This window comes from Triticum aestivum, chromosome 6A (assembly GCF_018294505.1).
Source record: "Triticum aestivum cultivar Chinese Spring chromosome 6A, IWGSC CS RefSeq v2.1, whole genome shotgun sequence".
In the NCBI taxonomy this organism is placed as follows: Eukaryota; Viridiplantae; Streptophyta; class Magnoliopsida; order Poales; family Poaceae; genus Triticum; species Triticum aestivum.
The window spans coordinates 523,873,289-523,892,289 of NC_057809.1; the positions used below are offsets into that span (position 1 = coordinate 523,873,289).

At 46.9% G+C, this 19,001-nt stretch overlaps 1 protein-coding gene across 1 annotated transcript; it reads left to right on the plus strand.

Moving 5' to 3' along the window:
• The first annotated feature begins 3,139 nt into the window (after positions 1 to 3,139).
• On the plus strand, positions 3,140 to 5,421 carry LOC123130899 (tetraspanin-8-like). The gene is made up of 2 exons (XM_044550690.1): positions 3,140 to 3,742; positions 4,927 to 5,421. Exons 1-2 carry the CDS (start codon positions 3,212 to 3,214, stop codon positions 5,230 to 5,232), a joined length of 837 nt encoding a protein of 278 aa, XP_044406625.1. The 5' UTR covers positions 3,140 to 3,211; the 3' UTR covers positions 5,233 to 5,421.
• Positions 5,422 to 19,001: the final 13,580 nt, after the last annotated feature.

Below are 19,001 nucleotides of genomic sequence, written 5' to 3' on the forward strand. Positions count from 1 at the left end.
CTATAGACTTGCAAGATAGGATCAAGAACTCTCATATATTGATGAAAACATAATAGGTTCAGATCTGAAATCATGGCACTCGGGCCCTAGTGACAAGCATTAAGAATAGCAAAGTCATAGCAACATCAATCTTAGAGTAAATTGCACAAAACCACCAGTTTGAAGGTTAGGTTTGCGAAAAACACCACAATACATTTTTTTGTAGAAAACACCTTGTCTACGGTAATCTTTTTGCAAATAACACTGATCGGCGGATTTGGTTCCTTTAAGCATGTTTATGACATGTGGGTCCATTTTTTGCTTACGTGGCATAACGTTTCGTGCCAGATGGGTTTTATTCTAAATTTACAAACTAGTTCCTAGAATTTACATAGACACCCCTGAATTGAAAAACAAAAATGCAATTAGCCCCCCACATGTGATCCCGATGTGGATCTCACGACGACTAGGGTGAGCGCCGCTGCACACGCAAGTCGTCCCCTTGGCTGCTTGCCGGTGTTGCCGGTTCTCACCGTCGCCACCAACTGCTGCTCCCCTCACTGCAACATGTCGAGATAGTTCTCGCTGCTGCCCTGTGAGCTGCTCGCCAGGTCGTGATTTTCTGCAGAGGAAGCCGTGGTCGGGAGCAGCACGGGCGCTTGGAGCGGCTGGAGGCTCCGGGCAGGCTCGGGCATTAGGCAGACGTAGGCGTGGCGGCACGACCTTGGCAGTCTCCCGAGTTTCTCTCTCTCTCCCTTCCTCGAACCAGCAGAGCAGCATGCAGGAGCGCCGCTGCCGCCCATTGCCATGGCCCTGAGCTCCACGAAATTCGTCGCAATTAACCAGCTCTCGCGTTGGATCCAGCAAGAATCGAGCCGCAGCCCCCTCTGCATCTCGGATTCCTGCTCCTCTGTCACGAGCGACGGTCGCGAGCAGCGGCGGGACCTGGATGAGGTAGGCGACCCTGGCGATGCAGTCGTCCTGGAGTGCGCGCACGGCGTCCTCGGCGCGTGGCGGAAGGGCGCTCCTCAGCCGGGGCCGGGACGAGCGGTGTCCTCTGCTTTCCCCTCGGTGCGACAACGGCGACGGCGTCCTCGGCGCGTGGCGGAAGGCCGCCCCTAGGCCGGGGGCGGGACGGGCGGCGTCCTCTGCTCGACTGCGGGTGCGAGACGTGAGAGATGTAGGTGGCGTGCGGCAACGTTGGAGCAGTGGGCGCGGACGTCGCTGGATCCGACATGGAGCGCGGCGGTGGAGGCTGAGCTCCACGGTGGCGTGGTTGGGGGGGCTGGGCGGCACGGGAAAGAAAGGTTGGGGGTGTTTTTGATTTAAACTCAGCTAACACCATTTTCAGCAAACCGTCATGGCATGTTAGCGAAAAGCGGGACCCATCTGTCATAAACATGCTTAAACGAGCCAAATCCGCCGATCAGTGTTATTTGCAAAAAGATTACCGTAGACATGATGTTTTCTGCAAAAAATGTATTGTAGTGTTTTTCGCAAACCTAACCTTCAAACTGGTGGTTTTGTGCAATTTACTCTCAATCTCAGAACATAGTGGATACTAGGGATCAAACCCTAACAAAACTAACTCGATTACATGATAGATCTCATCCAATCCATCACTGTCCAGCAAGCCTATGATGGAATTACTCACGCATGGCGGTGAGCATCATGAAATTGGTGATGAAGGATGGTTGATGATGACGATGGCGATGGATTCCCCTCTCCGGAGCCCCGAACGTACTCCAGATCAGCCCTCACGAGAGGTTTTAGGGCTTGGCAGCGGCTCCGTATCGTAAAATGCGATGAATTCTTCTCTCTCATCCCCCCTGAAAGCAAATATATAGAGTTGGAGTTGAGGTCGGAGGAGCTCCAGGGGGCCCACGAGGTAGGGGGGCGCGCCTTAGGGGGGTAGGCGCGCCCCCACCCTCGTGGACAGGTGGTGGTCCCCCTGGTCTTCATCTTTTGCAAGGATTTTATTATTATTTCCGAATGGATGTTCCGTGAAGTTTCAGGTCATTCCGAGAACTTTTGTTTCTGCACATAAATAACACCATAGCAATTTTGCTAAAAACAACGTCAGTCCGGGTTAGTTTCATTCAAATCATGCAAGTTAGAGTCCAAGATTAAACATATGATGAAACCCCACGCTATTAATAGATCTCATCCAACCGCACGCTATTACTTCACTAAATGCTACATCTACCTAGGTAGCTAATTTAGGAGGAGACAACTTCAACTAGTGGAGGCAGAAGAAAAAGGATAAATGAGATGCATTAATGGAGGTGGTGTAGTTAGCTAGGAGTAATAAAGAGAGAAAAAAGTAGGTAGAAGAGGGAGAGTAATGCGGGGAGAAGTAGTGAGGAAGAATCAAAGTGAGGAAGAGAGGATGGGGGAGCGGGAGGAGGGAGGGAAAAGGTGGTATTATGCTGCGTCTTAGCAGTAGCGCGGGTCGTAAACCGCGCTATAGCTAGAAACATAGCAGCAGCGCGCTTCCGGCACACACGCTATTGCTAAGCGAGGCCCGCCATGTGGCCAGTTTCAAAATTAGCAGTAGCGCCGTCCAAAAAAGCGTGCTACTACTATAACTTTATCAGTAGCGTGGTCAGCAAGAGCGCGCTACTGCTAAACTTAGGGTGACGGGTATTGTCGGTCGATTTTAGTGGCGGCGTGGTTCCACTGGACCGCACTACTGCTAACTGAGTAGTAGTGGCGCTTGTTTTGTTCCCGCGCTACCAATAATTAGCAGTAGCGCCTCTTTTTGTACCGCGCTGCTGCTAAGATTTTGTGTATAAGGTTCCCTAGTAGTGATATTGTATGCGAACTGGCCCCGCTTGCATCCTTACGCTAGCCTCAAAACCCCAAACTGCCAAACCCTGACCGACATCTCAATGCACGCGCAAAATAATCTCCCAAAAGATCCCAGAGGCAAGTTTATCAATTTCATGAGATTGGGAGGCGGTGTTCCTTTGCTCGAAATAAAAAGATCCCAGAGGCAAGCGTAATTATGTATCCCTAATGTACAAATGCTTTTATATTATGGGACGGAGAAAGTACTAGTAAACAGGAGCACATCATCCGAAAACCTTCTGATTGTAACACGTGGCACGTAGACATAGCCAGACGCAGCCATTTGCTAACCAGGAGAAACACACTGACACACACGCGCGCGCGCACGCCCCACACCCTACTCCACAGAGAGACTCGACAGGATCGCAGGCGTCCGGCCGCAATGGTGGGCCTCTCGAACGGCGTCCTGGGCGCCCTGAGCATCGTGTCCCTGGTGGCCGCCGCCCCGCTCCTCGGCGCGGGCGCCTACCTCCACGACCACGGCGCCTCCACCGAGTGCCAGCGCCTGCTGCGGCTGCCCACCCTCGCCCTCGGCGGCGGGATCCTCCTCCTCTCCCTCATGGCCCTCTTCGGCGCGTGCTGCCGCTCCTGCAGCCCGCTCCTCTGGCTCTACGTGATCGCCATGTTCCTGCTCGTCGTCGGCATGTTCTTCGTCGCCGTCTTCGCCTACGCCGTCACCAACAAGGGCGCCGCCACCGCCGCCGACGGGACCGGCTACGGGGACTACCGGATCGGGGACTACTCCGACTGGCTCAAGGACAAGGTCGAGGACTACGAGACGTGGCAACAGATCCAGAGCTGCATGGCCGACGCCGGCGTCTGCGGGGATGGCCGGTTCAGCGGCCGGCTCGGCGGCGTCTCCGCCGGGATCGACGCCACCGACTTCTACCGCCTGCATCTGCCGCTCCTCCAGGTATGCGTGCGCGCTTTGTGGATCCGTTTGGATGGTTGCATCTTGCATGGCGTGCATGTATCACGCACTCCTGCTCCTGCCAACTGTTAAAAACTTAAAACCGTTTCACTCAGATAACTTTTTGCCCTCTTCTCATTCTAGTAACTGAAATAATGCCCATTTATTTATGGAGATTGAACGTTGCATTAATATGTCCCTTCAATTCATGAGCTGCTAAGTAAGGCTGGTGATTAATTGCCTACATCCATATCTTGATCGCCATATAGCAAAGCTCTTGTTCATTTCACTAGAACTATAAACATCACTCGCTTGATGACTCAAAAGTACAAACACCAAAAATGCAATATCCAAACAATATCAAATATCGTGTAAACTGAGGATTGGCGTGAAAAATGTTGGTGGATGAACGAAGTGTATTTCTACTACAAAAGCTTTTTTTTGTTTTTGAAAAAACTGCCATTTTTCTGTAACCATGCCAAAACAATTAAGTTCATTCGAAAGAAACGATATTCAAGATATTAAATTGTTTTCTTTCTGTTTTATGTATCAAATATTGTGTGCATATTTTCTTCTTAAAAATGGCACTTGTCATTTGTTTTGTTTTTGGCTTGTTTCTTATTCCATCCATCCTAAAATCTAAAATACCCATGACTCCAAAATACAAGGTGTATTTGTATTCTAAAGTCAGATGTGTCTATGTTTGAGCAAGTTTATAGCAAAATATATCAACACCTACAATACAATTTCATGATGAATCTAACGACACCAATTTTGTATTGTAAATATTGATATTTTTTTATATAAACTTGATGAAAGTTAGAGAAGTTTAAATTTGAAAAAAAAAATTATACACCTTATATTTTGGAACGGAAGGGGTAAGAGATATTTCGACTCACTAAGCCAAGGTCTTAACCAACACAATGCTTGCTTTGCACAAAACTGATGTAGTTAGGTATGCTATGATTCTGTAACACATAAAAAACATATTGGTGGGGGTAAATAAAGTATCAATGAAAGATTTGTGCTAACGAATCAAAGTGTCTTATATTTTGAGATAACTTTTTTGTTTTCGTGGCTTAATGATCCCTGTTACTCTACTCTGCTCCTCCTTGAATAAATTAAAGCAGGTCATCGAGCCAGCTAACAAAGTGTCTGCTCTGAAATGAACAATCTTTTGCGTGCAGTCCGGGTGCTGCAAGCCGCCGGCGTACTGCGGGTACCGGGCGGTGAACGCGACGTTCTATGAGGCCCCGGCGAGCGGGCTGGGCACGGCGGACGCGGACTGCCAGGCGTGGAGCAACGAGCCGAGCCTGATGTGCTTCCGGTGCAACGCGTGCAAGGTGGGCGTGCTGGCCACCGCCAAGAGCAACTGGCGGGCCGTGGCCGGCGCCAACATCGCCGCCCTCCTGCTCATCCTCCTCGCCTACTCCCTCGGCTGCTGCGCCCTCCGCAACCACGACCGGCGTCGCCGCGGCGGATACTACTACTGATTGCTCTGGGGGCTTGTTAGTTGGTTTCAGGTTCAGGATTCAGAGAATCGGAGTAGATTTTCGAGCTCGTGCCTGTTCTTTCTTCTCTTTTGCTTATTAGTGCAGTAGCAGGAAGTAGAGCTAGCGCAGAGGTAACAGAGTTGATGTAAAATTTGTTTGGCATGAAGTCATGTTCAATGGTGTTCTTCAGTGTTCGAATCGGCCCAACCTGTGATCATGCGTTCTTTCTGCTGTGACTGCAAAGCGGTTTTGTGAATCGCAGCGACCATGATGATTAGTTGCTGACAGCCGGCAAGTCTAGAAATCCTGTTCAAAGTGAAGTGTTCTGAAATTTCCCATCCTCCATTTTGGACCCCTGCTGTCTCCTCTCGTACGTTGAACTTGAAGGACGCATGATGCATCTCCGCCGGCGTTTTACGTTCGATCTGTAGTAACAACGGGATCCAAGATACCCCTAGATAGGATCATAGGAGGGACAGCTTGTGCATTTCAGAAGTTCAACCCCCTCGCTGTCTTGTTTCTCCATGTTTGCTATTCAGCTCAAATGGCAAATTTATGACAGTTTGCAGAAGCAAAAAAGAAGAATCACAAGCAAAAAAAAAAGGAGGAGAGAGGGAGAAAAAAAATGGTGGTTCGTTGAAGTGGTAGGAGGGACAGCTTGTGCATTTCAGAAGTTCAACCCCCTCGCTGTCTTGTTTCTCCATGTTTGCTATTCAGCTCAAATGGCAAATTTATGACAGTTTGCAGAAGCAAAAAAGAAGAATCACAAGCAAAAAAAAAAGGAGGAGAGAGGGAGAAAAAAAATGGTGGTTCGTTGAAGTGGTAGGAGGGACAGCTTGTGCATTTCAGAAGTTCAACCCCCTCGCTGTCTTGTTTCTCCATGTTTGCTATTCAGCTCAAATGGCAAATTTATGACAGTTTGCAGAAGCAAAAAAGAAGAATCACAAGCAAAAAAAAAAGGAGGAGAGAGGGGGAAAAAAAATGGTGGTTCGTTGAAGTGGTAGGAGGGACAGCTTGTGCATTTCAGAAGTTCAACCCCCTCGCTGTCTTGTTTCTCCATGTTTGCTATTCAGCTCAAATGGCAAATTTATGACAGTTTGCAGAAGCAAAAAAGAAGAATCACAAGCAAAAAAAAAGGAGGAGAGAGGGAGAAAAAAAATGGTGGTTCGTTGAAGTGGTAGGAGGGACAGCTTGTGCATTTCAGAAGTTCAACCCCCTCGCTGTCTTGTTTCTCCATGTTTGCTATTCAGCTCAAATGGCAAATTTATGACAGTTTGCAGAAGCAAAAAAGAAGAATCACAAGCAAAAAAAAAAAGGAGGAGAGAGGGAGAAAAAAAATGGTGGTTCGTTGAAGTGGTAGGAGGGACAGCTTGTGCATTTCAGAAGTTCAACCCCCTCGCTGTCTTGTTTCTCCATGTTTGCTATTCAGCTCAAATGGCAAATTTATGACAGTTTGCAGAAGCAAAAAAGAAGAATCACAAGCAAAAAAAAAAGGAGGAGAGAGGGAGAAAAAAAATGGTGGTTCGTTGAAGTGGTAGGAGGGACAGCTTGTGCATTTCAGAAGTTCAACCCCCTCGCTGTCTTGTTTCTCCATGTTTGCTATTCAGCTCAAATGGCAAATTTATGACAGTTTGCAGAAGCAAAAAAGAAGAATCACAAGCAAAAAAAAAAGGAGGAGAGAGGGAGAAAAAAAATGGTGGTTCGTTGAAGTGGTGGGATGTGCAGCGGCCCGTTATCCTTCCACCGTTGGAAGCGAGCAGTGATCGCTGCTCTGTGAAACCAGCCTCGCGCAGAGTAACTGCCACATCATGGCCCAGCTTTCGCAGAAGCAAAAAAGAAGAATCACAAGCAAAAAAAAAGGAGGAGAGAGGGAGAAAACAAATGGTGGTTCGTTGAAGTGGTGGGATGTGCAGCGGCCCGTTATCCTTCCACCGTTGGAAGCGAGCAGTGATCGCTGCTCTGTGAAACCAGCCTCGCGCAGAGTAACTGCCACATCATGGCCCAGCTTTCGCAGAAGCAAAAAAGAAGAATCACAAGCAAAAAAAAAGGAGGAGAGAGGGAGAAAAAAAATGGTGGTTCGCTTCCACCGTTGGAAGCGAGCAGTGATCGCTGCTCTGTGAAACCAGCCTCGCGCAGAGTAACTGCCACATCATGGCCCGGGAAGCCCAGCTTTCGCAAGGCCACAACGGTCCGCTACTCAAGGGCGGGCCAGCAATAGCACAACCCGACTAGGCCCGCAGCGCCACGGCAACGGTCCACACCACCTCATTGCCCCCCCCGCTCGGGTTACAAGCTCATGCTATCGAGCTCGGCGAGTAGGTGCGGAGGAGGACGCTATTTAAGCTGGTCGTTCGCTCCCTCGCTAGGCGAGGTGGGACTAAAAAGAGGTGGTGAAGCCCCGTGCGAGTGCGTATACGCTGAAGCGATACGTGGCTTTTGTTTTTCTGTCTCTGTCGCTTTGGGCCCAGAAGCAGATGGGAATCTTCGTGAAGCAGGAGCCCACGTGTGTTTCTCTCTCTCAAATGAAAAACAAAAAAGGAGCTCACGTGTGTGAGGTGTGGTAGGACAGGATGTGGATCAAATGTGTAACTGCAACCTGAATATTGATTTACTGATCGCTTCGTCCGTTGAAGGGGGCTTTGGTTGGTTCATCAGGATTCAGAGTAGATGTACAAGCGTGACCATGACTCAAGACTTGGTGGCAGACCGGCAGCCTGGAAGTCTGGAAGACAGAAGCAAACGTAATTCATCAAAGCAGTGATCTTGTGAACTTTTCCATCGTTACTCGATTCAGAATGTTGCTACAGTTCTCTCTGCTGTCTGTCCCTGTCGTGGACGGTCGCATGTTGCGTCCGCTGTAATTTGTCTCTGGCCCGTGCGTGCTGGTGCCAAGGGAGGGGCACCTTTGTTGCCTGTTGCTGCACCGACACTACACTGAATCTAGAAACGGGACCTCGACTGTCGGGATCGGGACATGGAGAATGTCGCGGTCTTGCGTAATGTGCGGCTAACTGAATTTGACTTGAATCAGGTCGCGTATAGAAAAATAATACTACGGCGCTAAACCACCAGAAAGTACTCCCTCCGTTCGGAATTACTTGTCACAGAAATGGATGTATCTAGATGTATTTTAGTTCTAGATACATCCATTTTCAAGACAAGTAATTCCGAATAAAGGAAGTAGGTGACATGGGAACGAACAGAAGAATGAATGACAGTGAGGCCGAGCACGGTTCTTTTTCTACACATGATGCTCATAGTCAAAGCATCAGCAGATATGAAAGATACAATGACTAAACACCCAGACTCTACACAATTAAAAGATGCACACAATCAAAATGAACACATACACACAAAGAAATACACTGCAAAGAGCATAGTCACATAAGGCCGAATCTATGACTAGTTGTGTGCATTGCTTGATTCCTTGATGCAGAGGCCAGAGATAATCCTTCTTTTGAAAAAAAAGATTAAAAAAACAGCAACAATAATACATGTCGAGGCCAATGAAGATAATGCAAGCACACATGATTCAGACGTCATAACCACACAAACCAAAGACTGTGCACACACTAGGCATGCAACCCATACATCACGAGGCACCCACGGAGCTAGGCGTGCAAGTCGAGTCGCAGCACAAACTGGCTAAAAGAGACAGTACCGCCAAAATTTCACATTGGAGGCGCTCCGGTGATCCCACCTCTCAGTCGCAAGTGATTGTCGAAAGTAAATCTGGGCATGGCCACCGCCCCCAGACAAAACACTACGGGCCTGTTTGTTTTCCAGCCTAAGGTTGCTACGCCTAACCTTAGTCATGCCACAACATATTAGGCATGTGTTTAGTTCATTGCCACATTTGTGGCTTGTCACACTTTTCTAGCGACATGGTCCACATGTTATAGCCTCAATTTTTTGCTAAATCTTGCCACACTTGTGATGGCCATTTTGTTAGCCATACTTTTTGTGCCAGCCACACTTGGCCTAAGGTTAGTTGTGGCAAAGTTAGTCATGAACCAAACATGCCCTCGGAGACGTCACTACGCGCCATGATCGCGACCTACCGCCACTCCCTCCGGATCTATGTCCTGGCCAACCACACCACCGGTCGGCATCATTGTCACTGGCGTTGCACACTACCTGTGCAATGACACACCGTCGTAATGGATCACCCGAAACAGTTGCCACTCAGCCATCTAAGTGAGGGCCCTAGAGAGGCCGGTTACAATGCACGCCTCACCAAAACCACATGTCCCACCAACTAACACCAACTCCAAAACGATGCCCCCAAGAGGGTAGCACACCACATATGACGTTATTGTCCGGTCCGAGGGCACCCAGACCTATGGTTTCCCCAGGAGCAATATGGATTACGAGAGGGAAACCACATCTTTGACACCTTCATAAAGGTAATGGCCCTCGCAAGCATCACCATCGTCGGTGTTCACCTGGTTTCATCCCGCACTCTCTTGGACGTCTGGCCCACCAAAACCACCGTCGACGCCTATCACCTCGCCATGGAGAAGGCCAGACTCTGTCGGCCTAACCACTAGCATCAACAACCACCACAACCATCCTCGTGCACCGATAGCCGACGGTCCATCACCTAGGGTCAACGCCTTGGGATCCGACAACATGGAGAACAAGCAGTTTCCAAATGTTCCTTTCGTTCGGTATAAATTTTAAAAAATTGTTTAAACTTTGGCTTTCACAATACTCGTCACTAGCACCATAAACACTTACTACCTCGTCGCCAAATAGACGACGTATGAACTAAGTTAGTCAATGCCTTCTAAGTTTGATCAAACATATATACAATATCATAAAGATAAACAAATACCAAATCAATATCAATATATCCACCGCTCCATGCCCCTAGTGTGTATACCGGCCTAAAAATCCTATCCTAGATTAATCACATTTTTTCAATCACCGCATCAAAACTGAGAACACCTTCTCTCCTAGTGGGTTGACTCAGCCAAGGATCTACCTCCTTCGGCTGAGGGAGTTTGAAGCCATCATCATCACCAACACTCAAGGCATCGTGGAGATCATCTTCACCCACGTCATCGCCATCTCCATCCACAACATAAACCCATTTTATTGAAGGAAATATACCCTAGAGGCAATAATAAAGTTATTATTTATTTCCTTATTTCATGATAAATGTTTATTATTGATGCTAGAATTGTATTAACCGGAAACATAATACATGTGTGAATACATAGACAAACATAGTGTCACTAGTATGCCTCTACTTGACTAGCTCATTGATCAAAGATGGTTAAGTTTCCTAGCCATAGACATGAGTTGTTATTTGATCAACGGGATCACTGTTGGAAATATGCCCTAGAGGCAATAATAAACTGGTTATTATTATATTTCCTTGTTCATGATAATCATTTATTATCCATGCTGGAATTGTATTGATAGGAAACTCACATACATGTGTGGATTAAGCCTCTAGTTGACTAGCTCGTTGATCAATAGATGGTTACGATTTCCTGACCATGGACATTGGATGTCGTTGATAACGGGATCACATCATTAGGAGAATGATGTGATGGACAAGACCCAATCCTAAGCCTAGCACAAGATCGTGTAGTTCGTATGCTAAAGTTTTTCTAATGTCAAGTATCATTTCCTTAGACCATGAGATTGTGCAACTCCTGGATACCGTAGGAATGCTTTGGGTGTGCCAAACATCACAACGTAACTGGGTGGCTATAAAGGTGCACTACGGGTATCTCCGAAAGTGTCTGTTGGGTTGGCACGAATCGAGACTGGGATTTGTCACTCCGTGTGACAGAGAGGTATCTCTGGGCCCACTCGGTAACACATCATCATAATGTGCACAATGTGATCAAGGAGTTGATCACGGGATGATGTGTTACGGAATGAGTAAAAGAGACTTGCCGGTAACGAGATTGAACAAGGTATCGGGATACCGACGATCGAATCTCGGGCAAGTACAATACCGCTGGACAAAGGGAATTGAATATGGGATTGATCGAATCCTCGACATCGTGGTTCATCCGATGAGATCATCGTGGAACATGTGGGAACCAACATGGATATCCAGATCCCGCTGTTGGTTATTGACTGGAGAACGTCTCAGTCATGTCTGCATGGTTCCCGAACCCGTAGAGTCTACACACTTAAGGTTCGATGACGCTAGGGTTATAAAGGAAGTTTGTATGTGGTTACCGAATGTTGTTCGGAGTCCCGGATGAGATCCCGGACATCACAGGAGTTCCGAAATGGTCTGGATGTAAAGATTTATATATGGGAAGTCCTGTTTTGGTCACCGGAAAAGTTTCGGGTTTTATCGGTAACGTACCGGGACCACCGGGAGGGTCCCAGGGGTCCACCAAGTGGGGCCACCAGCCCCGGAGGGCTGCATGGGCCAAGTGTGGGAGGGGACCAGCCCCAGGTGGGCTGGTGCGCCCCCCACAAGGGCCCAAGGCGCCTAGGGTTTGGGGAGGGGGCGCACCCACCTAACTTGGGGGGCAAGTTTCCCCTCTCCCCCCCTTGGCCGCCCCACCAGATGGGATCTTGGGCTGGCCGCCGCCCCTAGGGTGGAACCCTAGGTGGGGGCGCAACCCCTCCCTCTCCCCTATATATACTTGAGGATTTGGGGGCTGCCAACACATGAGTTTTCACCTCTCCATGGCGCAGCCCTGCCTCTCTCCCTCCTCCTCTCCCGCGGTGCTTGGCGAAGCCCTGCAGGATTGCCACGCTCCTCCACCACCACCACGCCGTCGTGCTGCTGCTGGATGAAGTCTTCCCCAACCTCTCCCTCTCCCCTTGCTGGATCAAGGCCTGGGAGACGTCACCGGGCTGCACGTGTGTTGAACGCGGAGGTGCCGTCTGTTCGGCACTAGGATCATCGGTGATTTGGATCACGGCGAGTACGACTCCATCAACCCCGTTCACTTGAACGCTTCCGCTTAGCGATCTACAAGGGTATGTAGATGCACTCTCCTTCCCTCGTTGCTAGATTACTCCATAGATTGATCTTGGTGTTGCGTAGAATTTTTTTGAATTTCTGCTACGTTCCCCAACAGTGGCATCATGAGCCAGGTCTATGCGTAGATTCTATGCACGAGTAGAACACAAAGTAGTTGTGGGCGTTGATTTTGTTCAATATGCTTACCGTTACTAGTCCAATCTTGTTTTGACGGTATTGTGGGATGAAGCGGCCCGGACCGACCTTACACGTACACTTACGTGAGACAGGTTCCACCGACTGACATGCACTAGTTGCATAAGGTGGCTAGCGGGTGCCAGTCTCTCCCACTTTAGTTGGATCGGATTCGATGAAAAGGGTCCTTATGAAGGGTAAATAGTAATTGACATATCACGTTGTGGTTTTACGTAGGTAAGAAACGTTCTTGCTAGAAACCCATAGCAGCCACGTAAAACATGCAAACAACAATTAGAGGACATCTAACTTGTTTTTGTAGGGTATGCCATGTGATGTGATATGGCCAAAAGGATGTGATGAATGATATATGTGATGTATGAGATTGATCATGTTCTTGTAATAGGAATCACGACTTGCATGTCGATGAATATAACAACCGGCAGGAGCCATAGGAGTTGTCTTAATTTATTTATGACCTGCGTGTCAACATAAACGTCATGTAATTACTTTACTTTATTGCTAACCGTTAGCTGTAGTAGTAGAAGTAATAGTTGGCGAGACAACTTCATGAAGACACGATGATGGAGATCATGATGATGGAGATCATGGTGTCATGCCGGTGATGATGATGATCATGGAGCCCCGAAGATGGAGATCAAAAGGAGCAAAGTGATGATGGCCATATCATGTCACTATTTGATTGCATGTGATGTTTATCATGTTTTACATCTTATTTGCTTAGAACGACGGTAGCTTAAATAAGATGATCCCTCACTAAAATTTCAAGAAAAGTGTTCTCCCTAACTGTGCACCGTTGCGAAGGTTCGTCGTTTCGAAGCACCACGTGATGATTGGGTGTGATAGATTCTTACGTTCGAATACAACGGGTGTTGACGAGCCTAGCATGTACAGACATGGCCTCGGAACACATGCGAAACACTTAGGTTAACTTGACGAGCCTAGCATGTACAGACATGGCCTCGGAACACGGAGGACCGAAAGGTCGAACATGAATCGTATAGAAGATGCGATCAACATGAGATGTTCACCGATGATGACTAGTCCGTCTCACGTGATGATCGGACACGGCCTAGTTGATTCGGATCATGTATCACTTAGATGACTAGAGGGATGTCTGTCTGAGTGGGAGTTCATGAAATAATCAGATGAACTCAATTATCATGAACATAGTCGAAAGGACTTTGCAAATTATGCCGTAGCTTATGTTTTAGTTCTACTGTTTTAGATACGTTCCTAGAGAAAATTTAGTTGAAAGTTGATAGTAGCAATTATGCGGACTGGGTCCGTAAACTAAGGATTGTCCTCATTGCTTCATAGAAGGCTTATGTCCTTAATGCACCGCTCAGTGTGCTGAACCTCGAACTTCGTCTGTGGATGTTGCGAACATCTGACATACACGTTTTGATAACTACGTGATAGTTCGGTTAAACAGTTTAGAGTTGAGGCACCGAAGATGTTTTTGAAACGTCGCGGAACATATGAGATGTTTTGAGGGCTGAAATTGGGATTTCAGGCTCGTGCCCATGTCAAGAGGTATAAGACCTCCGACGATTTTCTTAGCCTGCAAACTAAGGGAGAAAAGCTCAATTGTTGAGCTTGTGCTCAGATTGTCTGAGTACAACAATCATTTGAATCGAGTGGGAGTCGATCTTCCATATGAGATAGTGATGTTTCTCCGAAGTCATTACCACCAAGCTGCTAGAGCTTCGTGATGAACTATAACATATCAGGGACATATATGATGATCCTTGAGATATTCGTGATGTTTGACACCACAAAAGTAGAAATCAAGAAGGAGCATCAATTGTTGATGGTTGGTGAAACCACTAGTTTCAAGAAGGGCAAGGTCAAGAAGGGATACTTCATGAAACGGCAAATCAGCTGCTGCTCTAGTGAAGAAACCCAAGGTTGAACCCAAACCCGAGACTAAGTGCTTCTGTAATAAGGGGAACAGCCACTGGAGCAGAATTACCCTAGATACTTGGTACATGAGAAGGCTGGCAAGGTCGATAGAAGTATATTGGATATACATTGTGTTAATGTGTACTTCAGTAGTACTCCTAGTAGCACCATGGTATTAGATACCAGTTCGGTTGCTAAGTGTTAGTAACTCGAAATAAAAGGCTACAGAGTAAACGGAGACTAGCTAAAGGTGAGATGACGATATGTGTTGGAAGTATTTCCAAGGCTGATGTAATCAAATATCGTACGCTCCCTCTACCATCGAGATTGGTATTAAAACCTAAATAATTGTTATTTGGTGTCTGCGTTGGGCATAGACATGATTGGATTATGTTTATCGCAATACGGTTATTCATTTAAGGAGAATAATGGTTACTCTGTTTATTTGAATATTACCATCCCGATCGTAGTGATACACATGTTCATGCCAAAAGATATAAGATAGTAATGATAGTACCACACACTTGTGGCACTGCAATTTGAGTCATATTGGTATAAAACACATGAAGAAGCTCCATGTTGATGGATCTTTGGACTCACTCGTTTTTGAAAAGATTGAGACATGCGAACCATGTTTGTTGGTAGATATGCATGAAGAAACTCCATACAGATGGATCATTTGGACTCACTTGATTTTGAATCACTTGAGACATGCAAATCATACCACATGGGCAAGATGACTGAAAAGCCCCGTTTTCAGTAAGATGGAACAAGAAAGCAACTTGTTGGAAGTAATACATCTTGATGTGTGCAGTCCAATGAGTGCTGAGGCATGTAGTGGATATCGTTATGTTCTTACTTCACAGATGATTTGAGTAGATGCTAAAGTATATTTACTTGATGAATCATGAGTCTGAATTATTGAAAGGTTCAAGTAATTTTAGAGTGAAGTTGAAGATCGTCGTGACAAGAGGATAAAATGTCTATGATATGATCATAGAGATTCATATCTGAGTTACGAGTTTGGCACACAATTAAGACATTGTGGAAATTGTTTCACGACTAATACCGCCGGGAACACCATAGTGTGATGGTGTGTCCGAACATCATAACTGCACCCTATTGGATGTGGTGCATACCATGATGTCTCTTATCGAATTACCACTATCGTTTATGGGTTAGGCATTAGAGACAATCGCATTCACTTTAAATAGGGCACCACACAAATCCGTTGAGACGACACCGTATGAACTATGGTTTAGAGAAACCTAAGCTGTTGTTTCTTAAAAGTTTGGGGCCACGATACTTATGTGAAAAGGTTTCAGGCTGATAAGCTCGAACCCAAAAGCAGATACATGCATCTTCATAGGACACCCAAAACATCTGAGTATACCTCCTGTCTCAGATCCGAAAACAATAGGGATTGTTTCTAAAATCGGGTCCTTTCTCGAGAAAAAGGTTTCTCTCAAAAGAATTGAGTGGGAGGATGGTGGAGACTTGATGAGGCCACAAAACCGTCACTTCAACTAGTGTGTAGCAGGGCACAGGAAGTTGTTCCTATGGCACCTACACCAATTGAAGTACAAGCTTATGATAGTGATCATGAAACTTCGGATCAAGTCACTACCAAACCTCGTAGGACGACAAGGATGCGTACTACTTCAAAGTGGCACGTGATCCTGTCTTGGAAGTCATGTTGCTAGACAACAATGAACCTACGAGTTATGGAGAAGCAATGGTGGGCCCGGATTCCGAAAAATGGCTCGAGGCCATAAAATCCGAGAGAGGATCCATGTATGAAAACAAAGTGTAGACTTTGGAAGAACTACTTGATAGTCGTAAGGCTGTTGGGTGCAGATGGATTTTAAAAGGAAGACAGACAATGATGGTAAGTGTCACCATTGAGAAAGCTCGACTTGTCGTTAAGATGTTTCCCGACAAGTTCAAGGAGTTGACTACGATGAGACTTTCTCACACATAGAGATGCTAAAATTCTGTTGGAATTATGTTAGCAGTTACTACATTATTTATGAAATCTTGCAGATAGGATGTCAAAAACATTGTTTCCTCGACGATTTTTTTGAGGAAAGGTTGTATGAGATACAACCAGAAGGTTTTGTCAATCCTGAAAAATGCTAACAAGTATGCAAAGCTCCAGCAATCCTTCTAAGGACTGGAGTAAGCATCTCAGAGTTGGAATTTACGTTTTGATGATATGATCAAAGATTTTGGGTTTATACAAAGTTTATGAGAAACTTGTATTTCCAAAGAAGTGAGTGGGAGCACTATAGAATTTCTGATGAGTATATGTTGTTGACATATTGTTGATCAGAAATGATGTAGAATTTCTGGAAAGCATATAGGGTTATTTGAAAAGTGTTTTTCAATGGAAAACCTGGATTAAGCCACTTGAACATTGAGCATCAAGATCTATAAGGATAGATCAAAACACTTAATGGTACTTTCAAATGAGCACATACCTTGACATGATCTTGAAGGTGTTCAAGATGGTTCAGTCAAAGAAGGAGTTCTTGCCTGAGTTGTAAGGTATGAAGTTAAGACTTAAAGCTCGACCACGGCAGATTAGAGAGAAAGGACGAAGGTCGTCCCCTATGCTTAGACATAGGCTCCATAGTATGCTATGCTGTGTACCACACCTGATGTGTGCCTTGCCACATGTCTGGCAAGAGGGTACAAGGTGATCAAGGAGTAGATCACCAGACAGCGGTCAAAATTGTCCTTGGAGAAAATAAGGACATATTTCTCGATTATGGAGGTGATAAAGAGTTCGGCGTAAAGGGTTACGTCGATGCAAGCCTTAACACCTATCCGAATGACTCTGAGTAGCAATAATAAAGTTATTATTTATTTCCTTATTTCATGATAAATGTTTATTATTGATGCTAGAATTGTATTAACCGGAAACATAATACATGTGTGAATACATAGACAAACATAGTGTCACTAGTATGCCTCTACTTGACTAGCTCATTGATCAAAGATGGTTAAGTTTCCTAGCCATAGACATGAGTTGTTATTTGATCAACGGGATCACTGTTGGAAATATGCCCTAGAGGCAATAATAAACTGGTTATTATTATATTTCCTTGTTCATGATAATCGTTTATTATCCATGCTGGAATTGTATTGATAGGAAACTCAGATACATGTGTGGATACATAGACAACACCATGTCCCTAGTAAGCCTCTAGTTGACTAGCTCGTTGATCAATAGATGGTTACGATTTCCTGACCATGGACATTGGATGTCGTTGATAACGGGATCACATCATTAGGAGAATGATGTGATGGACAAGACCCAATCCTAAGCCTAGCACAAGATCGTGTAGTTCGTATGCTAAAGCTTTTCTAATGTCAAGTATCATTTCCTTAGACCATGAGATTGTGCAACTCCTGGATACCGTAGGAATTCTTTGGGTGTGCCAAACGTCACAACGTAACTAGGTGGCTATAAAGGTGCACTACGGGTATCTCCGAAAGTGTCTGTTGGGTTGGCACGAATCGAGACTGGGATTTGTCACTCCGTGTGACGGAGAGGTATCTCTGGGCCCACTCGGTAGGACATCATCATAATGTGCACAATGTGATCAAGGAGTTGATCACGGGATGATGTGTTACGGAATGAGTAAAAGAGACTTGCCGGTAACGAGATTGAACAAGGTATCGGGATATCGACGATCGAATCTCGGGCAAGTACAATACCGCTGGACAAAGGGAATTGAATACGGGATTGATCGAATCCTCGACATCGTGGTTCATCCGATGAGATCATCGTGGAACATGTGGGAACCAACATGGGTATCTAGATCCCGCTGTTGGTTATTGACCGGAGAACGTCTCGGTCATGTCTGCATGGTTCCCGAACTCGTAGGGTCTACACACTTAAGGTTCGACGATGCTAGGGTTATAAAGGAAGTTTGTATGTGGTTACCGAATGTTGTTCGGAGTCCCGGATGAGATCCCGGACATCACGAGGAGTTCCGGAATGGTCCGGAGGTAAAGATTTATATATGGGAAGTCCTGTTTTGGTCACCGAAAAAGTTTCGGGTTTTATCGGTAATGTACCGGGACCACCGGGAGGGTCCCGGGGGTCCACCAAGTGGGGCCACCAGCCCCGGAGGGGTGCATGGGCCAAGTGTGGGAGGGGACCAGCCCCAGGTGGGCTGGTGCGCCCCCCACAAGGGCCCAAGGCGCCTAGGGTTTGGGGAGGGGGCGCACCCACCTAACTTGGGGGGCAAGTTTCCCCTCTCCCCCCCTTGGCCGCCCCACCAGATGGGATCTTGGGCTGGCCGCCGCCCCACCAGATGGGATCTTGGGCTGGCCGCCGCCCCACCAGATGGGATCTTGGGCTGGCCGCCGCCCCTAGGGTGGAACCCTAGGTGGGGGCGCAACCCCTCCCTCTCCCCTATATATACTTGAGGATTTGGGGGCTGCCAACACATGAGTTTTCACCTCTCCATGGCGCAGCCCTGCCTCTCTCCCTCCTCCTCTCCCACGGTGCTTGGCGAAGCCCTGCAGGATTGCCACGCTCCTCCACCACCACCACGCCGTCGTGCTGCTGCTGGACGAAGTCTTCCCCAACCTCTCCCTCTCCCCTTGCTGGATCAAGGCCTGGGAGACGTCACCGGGCTGCACGTGTGTTGAACGCGGAGGTGCCGTCCGTTCGGCACTAGGATCATCG